At 38.4% G+C, this 18,815-nt stretch overlaps 1 protein-coding gene across 1 annotated transcript in view; it reads left to right on the top strand.

The window, feature by feature from the left end:
* The first annotated feature begins 8,144 nt into the window (after window positions 1–8,144).
* Window positions 8,145–18,815, top strand: part of nr2f5 (nuclear receptor subfamily 2, group F, member 5) — a 45,030-nt gene continuing 34,359 nt past the window's right edge. The window contains exon 1 of the mRNA XM_030158552.1: window positions 8,145–9,100. Within this exon, the coding sequence (XP_030014412.1) occupies window positions 8,734–9,100 (367 nt within the window). The 5' untranslated portion in view covers window positions 8,145–8,733. The remainder of the gene's footprint in view (window positions 9,101–18,815) is intronic.

Raw genomic sequence — 18,815 nt, 5'->3', positions numbered from 1 at the left:
TCCATTTCATTATGTCCATTTCACTCTGTCCATTTCATTGTATCCATTTTACTGTGTTCGTTTCACTGCGTCCATTTCATTGTTTCCATTTCACTGCGTCCATTTCATTGTGTCCATTTTACTGCGTCCATTTCATTGCATCCATTTCACTAGTGTCTATTTCACTGCGTCCATTTGACTACGTTCATTTCATTGTGTCCATTTCACTGCGTCCATTTCACTGCATCCATTTCATTATGTCCATTTCACTCTGTCCATTTCATTGTATCCATTTTACTGTGTTCGTTTCACTGCGTCCATTTCATTGTTTCCATTTCACTGCGTCCATTTCATTGTGTCCATTTTACTGCGTCCATTTCATTGCATCCATTTCACTGTGTCTATTTCACTGTGTCCATTTCACTACATCCATTTCACTGTGTCCATTTAGCTGTGTCTATTTCACTGTGTCCATTTAATTGTGTCCATTTCACTCTGTCCATTTCACTGCATCCATTTCATTATGTCCATTTCACTGTGTCTATTTCATTGTATCCATTTCACTGCGTCCGTTTCACTGCGTCCATTTCACTGTGTCCGTTTCTACAGTCATGTGGAAGTGCTGGACGTCCAGTGAGCCGTGTGTCCACACAGAAGACCCATCCCAGCTGTGAACAAACCGCTCGTTCCTATTTCTGTTCGGTTCTGGCCTCAGGTTTCATACCTGCTTTCCTCAATGGGATCAGATTTAGCAGAGGCTTGGACTGCAGCAGTGCATTGTGGGCACTGGTGTTGTCAGAACAGCCATAAATTAACAAGTCAACTGGTGACCTTTGCATTTCCTGGGCCATGCAGGGCGCTCGTGTTTACCACCCTTTTGCCCCTCACCCCTCCCCTCCTGTTGCCCCCTCCCCTCCCTGTTGCCCCCTCCCCTCCTGTTGCCCCCTCCCCTCCTGTTGCCCCCTCCCCTCCCTGTTGCCCCCTCCCCTCCTGTTGCCCCCTCCCCTCCTGCACCAGTTGCTGGACCCGTCCTCAGATCCAAACCCTGTTCTGTGCATCTGCTTGAAGCTCCTTTTCTGTTTCAGTTCCCGTCGGTGCCAAAGTTCTAATAGTTTTGGATTTTTCATTGTACTTTAGTTTTATTTAGTTTTGACTTTTTTTTTCTCTAATTCATTTAGTTTTGATTTGTTTTAGAGCAGGTTTGCTAGTTTTTATTAGTTTTTGTTAATTTCTAATGCTCAGTTTTAGTTTCTTTATTTCTTTTATCTTTGAATTCAAATCAATCCCAGACAGGACTCTGCTGCTTTAGTCTCCATGTTTCCAGGTAGAGTGGGGACCAGAAGACGACTGGAAACCACAAGTGAACACAAGTGACGGAGCAAAAAGTGTCGTATGGTGCCACTAGCTTAAATTGCTTGAGCGAAATAAATCACTTTTGTATCAATCCGATATTGACAAAGACAAAAACGAAGGGAATTTTACAGTTTCAGTTAGTTATCATTTTTTTCTTTTAATGATAGTTTTTATTTATTTCAGTTAACGAAAATGTTTTTACGATTCTAGTTTTCGTCATTTTGTTAGTTTTTGTTAATGATAATAACCTTGGTTCAGGTTCCACATTCAGTCCAGTCTGATCTGAAATGGGCCGGACCAGTACAAAAACATAACAGCACAGGAACAAGGTCAACTTTTATCTAGGTTTTAAAGGGAATAAACTAAAATTACAGGATGAAAATATTGAAATTTTCCAAAATATCTTTTAAAAATAATGGCAATAACATGAACAACCTGAAATTTCTTAAGAAATATAAGTGCAACAATATTCTGCCTCAGTTTATCATTTCTACATGTTCATTCTACACTGTAAAAAAAACAAAAAACAAAAAACAGTATTATTCCGGCAGCTGGGGTGCCGAAAAAATACTGTTAAATAACGGAAAATAACCATCGTATAAAAATATGGTAATTTTCCATAATTAAAATACAGTTTTTTGCCCTAACTTTACAACAGATTTTGCATTTTTTTTTTTTTTTACTTTTTAATATTTAATAAAGAATATTTACATGTATTAAGACAATCCAATTCCCTATAAATATATATATAAATAATTTTCAGTGAGACTCAGTTGTCCAATCCACTGATAAAAACTGTATTTGGACAGTTTATCAGTGCTTATACATGTTATACATTCACAAAAATACATTTATTCAACATTTTTGTTGTGAAACCTCCTGTAATTACACAAGATATTTGTCAATGAACAAACAAGTCTGGTTCAACTGACAGAACAAATACTTCTGTTATGGTTAATTGTCAGTAATTTTATCTCGTTTTGTTATTATTATTACTATTACTACTTTTTTTTTTTTTGTATTAAACTTTAAATTAACAGTTTAATCTCATAAGTAGAAGATAAATATTTGTGAAATTATGATACATTTACAAATGTATTTTAATTGTATTTTTCTGTGAAAAAAGAAAAAAACTCTTTTAAAAAATAGAAATTTTATGGTTATTCATAGTTAGAGTTTTTTCGTGTTATTTTACATTTGACATGTAAAATCACAGTCTGTTTTTGTCATTTCATTGATATTTTCCTGTATCTTAAAAGTACAGGAAAAATCTGTAAAATAAACAGTGAAAATCCTGTTAAATTATAGATCTTTTTTTTTTTTTTTTTACAGTGTAACTTACAGATACAGTGGATCTACAACCACGCACAACCTTCAATAACAAACAGAATATTGGTCCAATTACACTGATTTATACGAAGACAGTTCAGGTTGGTCAGATTTGTTCAGTTTATTCACATTTTTTTTGTGAGAAGATTGTTTGTAAATGTAAAAGTTTTCATGTAAATTTACTTTTTTGTGCTAAAAGAAATAGAAAATATGGAGTTGTCATTATTTATAGGTTATTATGACAGTGTTTAACTGGTCTGACCCGCTGGAGATTGAATGATTTTGACACCAACTGTTGTTCATTTACAGCACAGGTGTCAAACATGTGGCCCTGGGGCCAAAACCGACCTCCCAAAGGGTCCAGTCCGGCCCCTGGGATGAATTTGCAAAGTGCAAAAATTCCACAGTCAAGGCTGTGGAACTCATAATAGCATCATAGCAGAAGAACCTACAAAAAATAATGACTCCATATTTTCCTCTGGGTTTGATGTGAAAAAAAATAAAATTAAAAAATTACATTATGCCTATAAATAATGACAACTTCAAATTTTTGTCTATGTTTTAGTGCAAAAAAAACCTTTAAAGTCTGAAAATATTTACAAGCTATTCTGTTCCATAAAATGTGAATAACCTGAACAAATATGAACAACTTGAAATGTCTAAAGAAACTTAAGCACAATTTTAACAAGTGGCGTGTTACTAAGTGTTTAGTGTCTTTAGATCCAAACCATAATACATGTGTAGAAATGTGAAGTTGAGGAAGAATATTATTAAAATTGCACTTTTTTTCTTCACAAATTTCAGTTTTTTCAGGTTATTCACATCTTTTTTGTTTGGATAGTTTATAAAAGTAAGTATTTTCATCATTTAATGTTTTTATTTTTTATTTTTTGCACTAAAACCAAGACAAAAAATTGTCAGTTGTCATTCTTTACAGGTTAGTCTGTTATTATTTTACTGGTTCGACCCACTGCTGATCAAATCAGACTGAATGTGGAACCTGAAAGAAAATGAGTTTCAGAGCCCTGCTCTACACACTGATGCGTCATCTCATATGAACGAATCCATCGTATGATTTCAGACTGAACCATTCTGCACATGCACGTTTAGAAAGATCTGCATGTATGTCGGCTAAAATTTCCTTAGGGGGTCAAATGAGTGTCCATTTTTGTCAAAAAAAAAAACAGTTGTCCTAAAGTCATAGAAGTGTGTGTAAATAATGCTAATCCATTTGTGCACAGACTACTGATATTCTTTGACAGTGGAAGCTCTATTTTCATAAATATTGGATTTGGAATAGCACGTGTATGTGAAAACTTTTGCTGGTGGACGGACGTGACATTACCCATGATGCTCTGGTCAGTACCAGTACTTTATTAGGAATAAACTTATAGACTTCCTATTGCTAATTGTGCTCTTCTTCATAAATGTTGGTATTGTGGATCTAAAACAATCCCAGCTGACACAAAAACACTAAATGTGTCAGTGGACGGATGTGACATGGTTGTTGTGGATCCCATCATACTGATGCTCTGCAGCCATGTCAGCGTTTACACTAATGATCCCTGTGCAAAAACTAGGAGCACTATTATTTATTGGATAGTTTAGCATCAGACTAAAGAGGAAATAATATAGAATTGTTCTTTCTGTATAAAAATGCTTCTTATTGTAAAAGTGTTGATGTAAACAGTGCTGTGTGCCATTCTTCATGTATGTATTGGTGGAACAGAAGCAGGATGGATCAGCACCATACTCCAGATTGAACCTGTACAAATAAAACATGTGATATGGAGGAGAGAATCTGGGAAGAAAAACTGAGGAATCTGAAAGAAGAGAAGATTTGTTTTTCAGCTCAATTCAGTTCAAATAGAACTTGTCCATTTGTGACATGAAAATATAGCATTAATTGTGCTGAAATGGTTCATTTTTGAGCTGAAAACATAGTTCATATGAGCATCAACATGTTGAACAGAAGTGAAATCCTGTCCATTTGAACAACTGTCATTTACCAACACAAAGTTCCTTTGGATTCACTGAGACTGATTTAATATGAACACAGACACAAATAAGACCTCTAAGCACATTTTAGCCGATTTACAAGCTATTCTGTTCCATAAAATGTGACTAACCTGAACAAATAAGAACAACCTGAAATGTCTGTATTAAATTCAGTCCAGTTTGAACTCTTTTCTTCCTGTTCCTTTTCTTCCTAATGAGAAGTGGAGGAAGAATATTGTTAAAATTGCACTGATTTTTCTTAAGAAGTTTCAGTTTTTTCAGGTTATTCACATCTTTTTTGTTTGGATAGTTTATAAAAGTAAGTATTTTCATCATTTAATGTTTTTTTTGCACTAAAACCAAGACAAAAATTGTCAGTTGTCATTCTTTACAGGTTAGTCTGTTATTATTTTACTGGTTCGACCCACTGCTGATCAAATCAGACTGAATGTGGAACCTGAAAGAAAATGAGTTTCAGAGCCCTGCTCTACACACTGATGGGTCATCTCATATGAACGAATCCATCGTATGATTTCAGACTGAACCATTTGTGGAAGTGTAGGTGAAAATATGAGCCTCAGAGGAAACCTGTGAACAAGAGGAATATGGAAAAAAAAACAACGATCTGCACATCCACGTTTAGAAAGAGGAGTTTAGAAAGATCTGCATGTGTGTGTGTGTGTGTGTGTGTGTGTGTGTGTGTGTGTGTGTGTGTGTGTGTGTGTGTGTGTGTCGTCCACTGCTAACCCTGGGGCCTGATCCTCCTTTAATTAACCCTTTTGGCTCAAATCCTGGTCAGATTCATTCTAAGCCCGTGGCGGTCTAGAATTACCCTGGAATGGACAGTGGCCCTCGGCATTAGGCAGTCCGAGCCTAATGGACAAACACACACACACACACACACACACACACACACACAGGTAAGGTTACATGTGACAACAATTACACCCAGGCAGGGGCCAACCCCATGGCCCCCGGGCCCTGGTGGTGCGTTCAGGGCCCACAGTGGGCTCCTCTGAAGGAACAGCCTTTAACAGCATCTGTTTTACTGTTTAGTTTGAATAGAACTGTGGGCTTTGTTTACATTTTTACACCCATTATCTATTATTATTATTATTATTATTATTATTATTATTATTATTATTGCTGGTTTTGTTGTGAAGTTAGTGTAGTAAGCAAGACAGACAGACAGACAGACAGACAGACAGACAGACAGACAGATAGACAGATAGATAGATAGATAGATAGATAGATAGATAGATAGATAGATAGATAGATAGATAGATAGATAGATAGATAGATAGATAATGATGATAAATGGACAAACATTTAAATTAAATAGATTACCTTGAAATTTTGTGTAGAAATTCAATAAAAACCCTTTAATGCATGAATTATGAGAGCCTTAATCAAGATTTTTTTTTTTTTTCCTGAGCGTTTTTATCCCTCTTTAGGGATGAAAAAAATTGATTGAAACGTTCTTATGAACCTATTTTTCATGGTGTTACAAAAATGTCCACTAGGCTGAACACCATTTGTTTAATTTTTGAAGCAAAGAAACATGTATGTACTGTCATACTGTGTGAAAACTATGAAATATTTTTGTAAAAATGCAGCTAATCTGATGTTTTCTCACATTTTAACATTCAATAATACTAGCTATTACTCAGGTAATATGCAAAAAAAACAAAAACAAAAAAAAAAACACTTTTTGTTTCAAAAGAAACTGTTCATTACAGTCTAATTGATTTACACTCAAACATGTCAGTGCAGATCAGGTTTATCAAGAACAGGAAAGTTACAGTAATGGTCTGAATGTCAGTGTATTATTATGGGATGGTGCATTAGTGTCCACTGTGTCGGCTGAAATGGAACTAAAACAACAAAACCCATGAATATACAAGAGAACAGCTGCAGAAGAACTGTCCACTGGACTGACCACTGGACTGACCACTGGAGTGACCACTGTGCATGAAAGGGTTCATATCCTCATGTAGGAGTAGTAATTTTCTAGGTCATAGATTTGTTATTATCTTTTTTTTTTTCTTCAGTGTCAAACAAACACTTTACACATTTGCAGACAGAACCATCCACAAACTGGTACTTTTACGACAAATACACACTCTCTATTATTATTATAATATTTTTTTTCTTCCAGTAGGTCAGTTATTGGTCTGAATGGACTCCCATTCCTCTGTATTTGAACCTCTGATGCTTTTGGACTAAAGTTTAACCCTTTCATTCACAGTGGTCACTCCAGTGGTCACTCCAGTGGTCAGTTCTTCTGCAGCTGTTCTCTTGTATATTCATGGGTTTGGTTGTTTTAGTTCCATATCAGCCGACACGGTGGACACTTCTGCACCATCCCAAACACTGCAGTTCATACAATTATTATAACGTTCCTGCTCATGATAAACCTGATCTGCACTAACATGTTTGAATGAAAATCATTTGCTAATATTTATTTGACTGTAATTAACAGTTTTCTGAAAGATTTATTTATTTATTTATTTTTTTGCATATCCTCCTGTGACCCAGTAATGCATTTTGTCCTCTGTAGGGGACAAAAGTTTGACAGTTTAACTTAAAAAATACTGTCCATTAACAAAGGACATTCCATTAAAAAATCAGTCAGTAAATAAAAATGATTTTAAAAATGTATCTGAAAAAACTGTTGCATTATGCAGTTTCCAATCAAGACAAATTTTTAATGTAAAAAAGCTAAAACTGTCCATTTCCTGGGTCTCAGGAGGATTTTATATCAATGAAATGACTAAGAACTAACATTAGAGTATCATAAAATGTGAGAAAACATTAGCAATTTAGCAATTAGCGGTATTAAAAATGTTTTTATTTCATAGTTTTCACGCAGTTTATCACTTTCTGATGATAAGTTTTAAACATGTTTCTTTGCTTCAAAAATTAAACACATGGTGTCCAGCCGAGCAGACGTTTTTGTAACTCCATGAAAAATAGGTTCATAAAAAAAATTCTTTTGCATTGTTTTTTTTTCATGCCTAAAGAGGAATAAAAACACTGAAGGAAAAACATTGACTAAGGTTCTCAAAATTCATGCATGAAAGGGTTAAAGATGATTCCAAATGAAACCTTCTCCTCCTCAGGGTCCAACCGGACTAGACTGGTCTGGGTTCTACTGGGTTCTACTGGGTTCCATCGGGTGGATCCTGGACTTAAGGCGCTGGAATCAACCACCTCCTGTCAATCAACGCCCCCTGCCGGACTCCTGTCCAATCAGAGCACCGCTTACATTGACTCAGCCTTTCGTGTCCAATCAGAGCCTCCCCTCCGTCCACATGGGAGGGGGGCACCAGGCCTTATTTGGCCTTTATGCCCGTATATGGAGCGCCCTGGGGGGTGGTGGTGGTGGTGGTGGTGTGTGTGTGTGTGTGTGTGTGTGTGTGTGTTGGGGGGGGGGGGGGGCACAGCCTGCTACTGACACTTTACCCAAATCTCCCCCAGACGGGACGGAGCGGCGCGCGGCCAGCACGGGCTTCATCCACCTCTGCGTCTGTTTGCGCCACATTCTTCTACAGAAAACCAGCGCGGAGGATTCTGGGACTTCACCGAACCCACGCGTGTTTCTCAGAACGCACATATCTTATCTATCTGTGGTTTGCGCCGGTTCCGAACCTCAGAGAACCAGAGGAACGCGCACTGTGGACGGTTCGGGACTGCGCCCACGCCGTGTCCGGGACCGTGTGACGGAACCGGGGATGCGGTCCGCGTCCGGAGCAGCCCGTCTGATCTGAACCCGCTCAGCTGTCCGGTTCCGAACCCATACTGACCGGTGGGCCGACGGGCAGTCCGTGGTCCAGTGGGTACACTAAGGGGGCTTTTCCGAGTCTGCGTCCGAAGACCCGCGGCTGTTTATGGATGAGCCGGACCGGCACCATGACCGAGCCGAGGAAACTCTGATCCGCCTTTAAACTCTGACCCGCGCGCACACGACCACCGACAAGAACCGCCGAACTGAGCCCCGGGTTCCACCCCCCGAACACGGATCTGTCTCTGCAGCTTTGACTCGGTTCGGTTCGGTACCTGTTTGGGGATAGCATGGCAATGGTAGTAAACCAGTGGCCGGAGACCATTTCTGCAGATCCGGGCTCTCAGCTCCAGATCTGCGGCCAGGAGCCCGGCGGGGGACCGGGGACGCCCAACGGTTCCACCCCGGGAAACGACGCGCTTTCCGGGGACAAGATCCCAAACGTGGACTGCATGGTGTGCGGGGATAAGTCCAGCGGCAAGCACTACGGCCAGTTCACCTGCGAGGGCTGCAAGAGCTTCTTCAAACGCTCCGTGAGGCGGAACCTGACCTACACCTGCCGGGGGAACCGGGACTGTCCCATCGACCAGCACCACCGGAACCAGTGTCAGTACTGCCGCCTGAAGAAATGCCTCAAAGTCGGCATGAGGAGGGAAGGTAAGGCCGGCCTGTGCGCCGGAGCCGGTGGAGGATCTGTGCGTAAAGACGCGCGTAAATATCAGTGTTTACGGAGCACCGAGTCCGAACCGGAGCCGGAAAGTTCTGTAGAAGTACTTTACTGCTTCAGATACGTTCCTCACATGTTTTTATCCTGCGTGGACATGTTTTAGACTAATTTTAAAATGTCTGTGACAGCAGGAGGCACGAAGCCCTGCTCTGATCCGCACTTTAACGTAGTTTTCGGAACCTTCGGACACACATGGGCCGGTCCGGTCCGTCTGCGCGGGCGGTTTGATGCTGTAGGTTTTTGGAGCTTGTCGGTTTTTTTTTTTTTTTTTTTTTAACTCCTGTTGTTGTTGTGTTCAAACAGCAGTTGGATCGCGCTGATTTCACATTTCCATGGCCCGTCCGATCCGCGGACCCCCCCCCCCCCCCCCCAGTTTAATAGTGCTGTTTGCTCCTCACACCCGGAGGATGCCGCTGCAGTTGTTGTGTCAGTTAGTGCCGAGGAGCCGCTCTGGACCTGGATGCGTCTCCAGGAGTCCACCTGGACCTGGATGCGCCTCCAGGAGTCCACCTGGACCTGGATGCGCCTCCAGGAGTCCACCTGGACCTGGATGCGCCTCCAGGAGTCCACCTGGACCTCAGGTGGAACCAGACGGCTCCTGGAGGCTCAGGTCGAGGAGTGAAAGGGCTTTTTGTTTTGGTTCCTGCGGTTTGGAGAGGACCCGGGTCCAGCTGTCAACACACAATTTAAGGAAGTGAGGAACCCCCTGATGCACGCGCAACACTTTTAAGGCGCTTATGTGCGCATCCGCAAAAAAACAAACAAAACAAAACAAACAAACAAAAAAAAAACCAAACAAAAAAACAGCGCATCCCCTGAGTCCGAACGAAGAGTCCAAATCAATCTGCTTCACACACACGCGCACGCACGCACACACACACACACACACACACACACACACACACACACACACACACACACACACACACACACACACACTTCAGTCCTCCTTCAACCGAAATGGTCCACTGGTTCCGTCCCGCAGTCCGTGGGTCCGTGCGTAACCGTGTCCGTGTGTGTTAGTATTGTACCCAAACCCAGTCCTATCTGATGTACAACAGTCACCGAATGAACCCGTGGAAAACGCCTGACGTGTTCACGGAGGGAAAAACGTCTAGTTTGGGTCAAAACCAGAGTTTCAACCAGTCTGTGAAACTGGGACCGGAAATGGAACCGCTTCAAAAACAGCCGGGACGCGTCCGTTTGTTCCACAGACACACTTGAATGTTGTCCTAGTGCCGCCGGTGCGTACTGGACATGGTGCGTACTGGACATGGTGCGTATTGGACATGTCCACTGTGGACCGTAACCGGCTCATGTCAGTGAACTGCCCACGGAGGTGGCGGAAATAATCCACGTCTGTTGTCCGTGTGTCAGTCTCGTCGTTGTTTCCCTGCAGTTGTTTTAATAGTTGTCGGTGAATATTTCATGGGGTTTGAACAGATGAATGTTTCAGAGTGCCGCTGCTGCTTTTACGCATGTGTCGGAGTTGGTGCACATGAGGTCAGCGGATTAAAGCGTGTCCTTAAATCCTCTTTGTCAACTCACTCCTGTTTAAGGTGGATTTTGAAATCACTGAAACATGATGGTGGTGTGTTCAGTTCAATAATGTACTAACAGTAGCAGAGGACAGTCTGTGGTTCCATTAGTTCAGTGTCTCAGATGAATTCTACAAATAGATTCTTTTGTTTGTCGGTGCTTTCTCTGTGCACGTGGTGCCATCATCATTATTTCATTGGAACATCTACAGTAAATTAAACATTGCTTGAATCCTAGAATTCAGAGATTACCCCCCCCCCCCCCCCATATACATAAGTCATGTTCCCCCTCCATTATGCAACAGGTTCAGACTGCCGCGGCTAAAGGTGACTGTCTATTGGCTCTTATCTGTGCGCATCTGCTCATGTCTGTCCACAAACATCCATGCGTTCTGCTGACTCCAAAATATGAGGGTTCTGCATGTGTTCCACAGCCTCTGAGGGGATTTCCTTTCAAATGGTCCATCAGTCCAGTAGGTGATCAGAACCAGAACCAGGTTTTTGGAAGTTGCAGAGCGGGTCAGTCTGTGCGTCTGCGTCAACTCACTTTAACACATGAACACATGAACAGATGAACACATGAGGAGAAAATGACCACGTCCACGCGTCCCTTTTACTGTCAGAGGATATAGAGCTGTGTACTGGCAAGAATCTGGTGACACCATACAAATCACAATATATCATGATACTGTTAAAAGGCAATTTTTATTTATTTATTTATTCATTTTTTTTAAATGATTATTTCCTTGAAGAACTGAATTACACCCAAAATCTGCACAAATACTAAACATATTTTTATTTGATCACAACAGGATCTAATGTTCTATCACAAAAAGTTCCTTTGTTCAAACTGAAATTCTGTTTTGCAGACATTCCAGTTTCAGATCCTGTTCAAATGTTCACATTCTATTTGTTCAGAACTAACATCAGAACAGGATTTTTGTGCGATCCCAACAAAGGAACGAACATTATTTAACCCTTTCATGCACAGTGGTCACTCCAGTGGTCAGTTCTTCTGCAGCTGTTCTCTTGTATATTCATGGGTTCTGTTGTTTTAGTTCCATATCAGCCGACACAGTGGACACTTATGCACCATCCCATACACTACAATTGATAACATTACTGTAACTTTGCTGTTCTAGATAAACTTGATCTAACATTTGAGTGTAAATCAAGTCCTTGTTATTGTCACTAGACTGTAATTAACAACAAAAGTTTATTTTTTTTTGTATTTTATCTCAATGAAGTGAGTAATGACTTGTATTAGAGCATGTTAAATGTGAGAAAACATATGATTAGCTGCATTAAATTTTTTTTACTTCATAGTTTTCACAGTAAATACATGTTTTTTTTGCTTCAAAAATTAAACATATGGTGTCCGGCTGAGTGGACATTGTTGCAACTCCATGAAAAATAGCTTAATAAAAAAAATATATATATCACTTTTTTTTTTTTTTTAAATGCCTAAAGAGGAATAAAATCACTCAAGAAAAAAAAAAATCTTGATTAAGGTTCTAGTAATTCATGCATGAAAGGGTTAATAAAAGAGCGTTAAATAAGAATAAAATATAACAAAAAAATGAACCTCCACAAATATCTGGATTTGAATAAATATATAAAAATAGTTGATACAGTACTTTTTAATATCGGTACAGTATTGCAAAATCAAACATCGCGTTATATTGCAGAACTGATATTTTCTTACACCCCTAGTCAGAGTTTATGGGGGTACAGAGGGGGTCAGACTGTCGGTTCAGTTTACAGCGGGGGTGTCAAACATACGGCCCAGGGGTCCAGACCAGAGGGTCCGAACCGGCCCACCAGAGGGTCCGAACCGGCCAGTGGGATGAATTTCAGAAGTAAAAAAAGACACTAAAGAAAAAAAAACAGTCAATGGTGTTCATCACCACACACAAGTAATATATATATATATATATATATAACTTTATATATTATTATATGTATATATACCTATAAATAATGACAACTCCAAAAAAATAAAATGAACCCTTTCACGCACAGTTGTCACTCCAGTGGTCACTCCAGTGGTCAGTTCTTCTGCAGCTGTTCTCTTGTATATTCATAGGTTTGGTTGTTTTAGTTCCATATCAGCCAACACAGTGGACACTCATGCACCATCCCATACACTGCAGTTCAGACCGTTACTGTAACTTTACTGTTCTTGATAAACCTGATCTGCACTAACATGTTTGAGTGTAAATCAATTGTTTGTTATTGTTATTAGACTGTAATTAACAGGTTTTTTTTAAAGAAACATTTTTTTTGTATATTATCTCCATATTAGAGTATGTTAAAATGTGAGAAAACATCAGATTTTCTGTGTTAAAATGCTTTTATTTCATAGTTTTCATTCAGTATATCAATAAATATGTTTATTTGCTTCAGAATTAAATGCACAGGGTCCAGCTGAGTAGACATTTTTGCAACTCCATGAAAAATAGGTTCATAATAAACATTTCAGTCGCCTTGTGTTTTTAATGCCTAGAGAAATAAAAGCACTTAGGAAAAAAAAAAAAATCTTGATTAAGGCTCTTATAATTCATGCATAAAAGAGTTAAATCATATAATTATTTATTAATCCTGTCACAATAAAGTGTGAATAACCTGAACAAATATGAGAACCCTGGAATGTGGATTTTTTTTCAATATTCTGCTGGTTCTTAAATGTTTAGTGCGTTTGTCTGTAAACCGGGTTCATCATAATGTTGGTGAAATGGCATTTATCACTTTAATAGATATTTCAGGGTGTACATGGTTGATCAGGTTATTCATATTTACATAAAGTAATTTCATTTTCACACTAAAACAAAGACAAACATTTGGATTATTATTTATAGGTTACTGTGTCTATTGTTTAATTGATCTGTTCCATTTCAGATCAGGTTGGGCTGAATGTGGAACCTGAACTAAAATGAGTTGGACATCCGTGGTTTAGAACAGGGGTGTCTAACCCCCCATGGGCCAGAACCGGACCTCCACAGGGTCCAGTCCGGACCTCCACAGGGTCCAGTCCGGCCTGTGGGATGAATTTGCAAAGTACAAAAATGACACTGAAGCCATGAACAGTCAAAGGTGTTGAAGTGTTTTTAGTTCGTTCCACATACAAACCAATGTGAGCTCAAGTCAAATAAAACCAGAATAACCGAGAAATAATGAGTCCAAATGTTCCTCTAAGTTTAACATGAAAAAATAATATTCCATTGTGCCTATAAATGACAACTCCAAATGTTTTTTTGTTTAGTGCAAAAAATAACATAAAATTCTGACAATATTTACATTTACAAACTGTTCTGTAACAATAGAATGTGAATAACCTGAACAAATATGAACCTGAAATGTCTAAAGAAAATTATGTGCAATTTTACTAAAATAAGTGTTTCTTTATTTGTTTTTTACTTTTGTAGATCTGATCCATAATGCACATGTATAAATGACACCATAATATTATATTATTATTATTATTATTATTATTATCACTACTACTACTACTACTACTACTACTAATAATAATAATACTAATGTTGTTATTGTTGTCATAATATTGTTAAAATTGCAATTTCACTTTTTTCAGGTTAGTTTGAATATGTAAATATTTTCAGAATTCAATGTTATTTTTTTTTTTACATGAAACTAAAGTGAAAAACATGGAGTTCGTATTATTTCTATATTATTCTGTTCTTCTTTTCCTGGTCCACTGCAGATCCCATTGGTCTGAATGTGGAAGCTGATCTCACATAAGGGGGACGGTCCTTCAGAGGCTCATTTGAGTCCTGAGGGAAAGTTGAATAAACCAGATGTTTGTCATGTTGTTTTATTTGGTTCTTTTTGTCTGATTTGGTGGAAAAGTGGCACATTTTAGAAAATGAGAAGGCGAACATTCAGAGGAATAGAATAACGTCACCGTGAAAACATGCATGAGTTGAGTGAAGTGGCAGCGTAGGGACAACACAAACACATCCCATCCTCCAGTGGACCTCCATGGTGGTCCTTCATCTGTCCAGATCTGGACCCCCCTGGGACCCACAGATGGTTCTGTTGAGTCCAGGTGAACCTGCACAGTTTGATCAGTTCAGGTTCAAAGGGGACGTTTCCTGTATCAGTCGTCGGACCTGTTCCTTCAGGCTGCTCCGTAATGACATCATCATCAAAATGGTTTCCCTGAGAGGGACCCCCCCACCTCCCACCCCCACCCCCACCCTGAAAGAACCTGGGCAGAGCTGGAATGGTTCTGGTACCAGAGGAGTCTGCTGTTTTCAACTGGACCAGGCCTGTCAAACATACAGGCCCGTACAAAAAGAAGACAATTCAGTTCATGATTGGGTTCAAACGTCTGCTTTTAAATCCAATTATCTGTCAGTGCAGGAAGATAATTACACTAATGAAGTTTTATTCAAATAAGAACATATTATCGAAGGATTATAGAAAGATACACGTCTTATTTTCAGCGGAATATACTTGTTTCAAGTCTTCATAGTGAGACTTTTTAAATCTATGATATATATATATATATATATATGTATATATATATATATATATATAAATATATATATATATGTATATATATATATATATATATATATATATATATATATATATATATATATATATATATATATACGCTGTCAGCAAAAGGGTCACTTCACTGAACTCATGCATGTTTTCATGGTGGCGTTATTATATTCTTCTGCATGTTCACCTTCTCATTTTCTAAAATGTGCCACTTTTTTTTTTTTTTTAATTTATTTTTATTTTTTACAGGCCAAACTGTCTAATCCAGTCCTCATGTGTTGAGGGTAAACAGTTCCTTTGTCCACCAGACTCATCCTCCAACAGTGGAGCTGCTTTTATTATATTTTGTTTTATTATTATTATTATTATTATTATTATTATTATTATTATTATTATTATTATTTATCTTTACTTATTTATTTATTGTTCTATGTTGCTTTAAATAGGTTGTCATATCTTAGTGGGGTTCAGCCCCAGATGAACATTCTTGGAACAAGTCAAAAAGTCTGAACATGATTAAGTCTCAGTAAATAAATAAATGTAAATAATGATCTTTCAGATAAATATTCCACATTCAGGTTCATTTATCTATGTCAGATATTTCTTTTTGCAGTGCAGGATGAATCTGTGGAATGTAAAAATGACACTGATGATATGAACGATCAAAGGTGTTCAGACCATTTCCAGTCAGATTCTGCATTCAGACCGACAGGATGTGAGGTGGATCAGAACCAGTTCAATACCATCAGAAGAACCAGTGTTTCCAACCAGTAACTTTACACACATTAGTGAATGAGACGTCATCAGGTGGAAGGTGATCCACTTTGACCTGATCAGTGTCAGAACAGTGTGATCCAGCTGCGTACGACTGAACCAAACAATGATCCACTTCAACTACAGTCTACTGTCAACATCTGAAAAGACAAGTGAAAGTGAACCGGCCCTGATGTGGGGCCTTCTGTTCATAACACACACACACACACACACACACACACACACACACACTACAGATCAGTGGGTTACCCACAGGACCCTTGGACTGGGTTGGGGTGGGGGGGGTGCCTCTGTTATACTATGATGGATCTCAGTCTGTAATCTTACAGAATTTTCCTGTATTTTTAAGATACAGAAAAATATCAATGAAACAACAAAAACAGACTGTGATTTTACATGTCAAATGTAAAATAACACAAAAAACTGTTACTGTGAATAACCCAAAAATTTAAAGTTTTTAAAAGAAATGTTTTCTTTTTTCACAGAAAAATAAAGTTAAAATGCATTTGCAAATGTATCATAATTTTAGAATTTTTTTTTTCTATTCATGAGATTAAACTGTTAATTTAAAGTTTAATACTGGAAAAAAAAAAAAAAAAAAAAGAGATAAAATTACTGACAATTAACCGAAAAAGAAGTATTTGTTCTGTCAGTTGAACCAGACTTGTTTGTTAATTGACAAATATCTTGTGTAATTACAGGAGGTTTCACAACAAAAATGTTGAAAAAATGTATTTTTGTGAATGTATAACATGTATAAGCACTGATAAACTGTCCAAATACAGTTTTTATCAGTGGATTGGACAACTGAGTCTCAGAAAACAGAAACAGAAACAACTGAGTCTGAGAAAATTAGTTTTATATATATATATATATATATATATATATATATATATATATATATATATATATATATATATATATATATGTGTGTGTGTGTGTGTAATTTGATTGTTTAAATACATTTATTAAACATTAAAAAGTCAAAAAAAACAACAAAGAAGCAAAATCTCATGTAAAGTTAGGGCAAAAAACTGTATTTTAATTATGGAAAATTACTGTATTTTTATGAGATGGTTATTTTCCGTTATTTAACAGTATTTTTTTCGGTACCCCTGCTGCCAGAATAATACCATTTTTTATGTTTTTTTTTTTTTTTTTTCCTAACAGTGTAGATTTACATTAAATTTATATAAATATAGCTTTGTGACATGTTTGTTTGGTGGCGTGCTTTCTGATGTCAAATATGTGCCGTGGCTCAAAAAGGTTGGAAACACTGCTCTAAATTATAAATACAAATGTTTCTCATTGTTTTAGTATAAAGAAGTAAAATTACATGAAAATGTTTACATTTACAAACTAGGCTTTAACAATAAAACATGTATAACCAAAACAAATATGAACTGTACATTTCTACAGAAAAATTAGTATAATTGTTCCAATATTTTACCTGTTAGTAAATGTTTTATGTATTTGTAAATCCACTGTGATCTGTGCGTTACAGTGAACATCAGGTCCAGATCCACCAAAGTCAACATCAGTGTCATGTATTAAAGTTTCATCTATCATTTCACAAATAGACTCATTTTTTAGTTTAAGAACTCTGTTTTATGGAACTGTTTACAACATTTCAGTATCACTTGTCAAAAAAAGATATAAAGATATAATCAATATAAAACAAAACCAAAAAAGGACTCAACTTTGTAATTGCATTATTAACTGTAATAATAATATTTGTTCAGACTTATATATGGAAATGCATTGTTTATCATTTCCACATGTTCCTTCTAACGTACAGATACAGTAGATCTGCAAATACAAAACGTTTAAGAACAGACAGAATATTAGTAAAATTAGACTGATTTATGTTCAGACATTTCAGGTTGGTCAGATTTGTTCATGTTAGTCATGTTTTTTGTGAAAAGATGGTTTGTTTTAATGTTTTAGTAAAACTACATGAAAACTTTTACATTTACTGGACCCTTTTTTGGGCTGGACCGGACCCTTTGGTGGGCTGGACCGGACCCTTTGGTGGGCTGGACTGGACCCTTTGGTGGGCTGGACTGGACCCTTTGGTGGGCCGGATTTGGCCCCTGGGTCATATGTTTGACCCCCCTGTTGTAGATGTGAACACTGTCACGATGTCATTTGAACTTAAATGTTACATCCTACTCTGTGTTACACCATAGCACTGTGTTACACTATGGTACTGTGTTACACTATGGTACTGTGTTACACTATGGTACTGTTTTACACTATGGTACTGTGTTACACTATGGTACTGTTTTACACTATGGTACTGTTTTACACCATGGTACTGTTTTACACCATGGTACTGTTTTACACCATGGTCCTGGTCCGGCCCACTTCAGACACAGTGGACCGTCTGAACCTACTGTTTGAGTTGTGCAGAGTCACATCAGGGCATGAGGACCCAAAGGCACAGGGCTGAGCTGATGCGTGGGTCGTGTGTCCTGAATAAGGTGGATGTGTTAGAGTTGAAGGAGCGCCTGGACTGAAGTGACTCCGACAGGGGGACGGCCTCTGTCCTCTGACCCACATAGCACCGACAAAACACACACAGCGGCAGCAGCAGCACCGAATATAGGTCAACCCAGACTAAAACATTCATAACACACAGGCTGGAGTCAAAGTCCAAATGTGTGAAGCAGCGGGGGGGGGCTCTGTCTGTGAGTGAACACCCCCCCCACTGAGCACTGACTAATCCATAGGACGAGCTGGGTTTGGAAGAGCGGACGCTTTGACGCCCAAACCCTGGGGTTGGGCTCCAGCCTTTTACTCA

Source organism: Sphaeramia orbicularis, chromosome 16 (genome assembly GCF_902148855.1).
Source record: "Sphaeramia orbicularis chromosome 16, fSphaOr1.1, whole genome shotgun sequence".
Lineage (NCBI taxonomy): Eukaryota > Metazoa > Chordata > Actinopteri > Kurtiformes > Apogonidae > Sphaeramia > Sphaeramia orbicularis.
The sequence above is the reverse complement of the archived record's forward strand: the minus strand, read 5'-3'. Positions and strand labels throughout refer to the sequence as shown.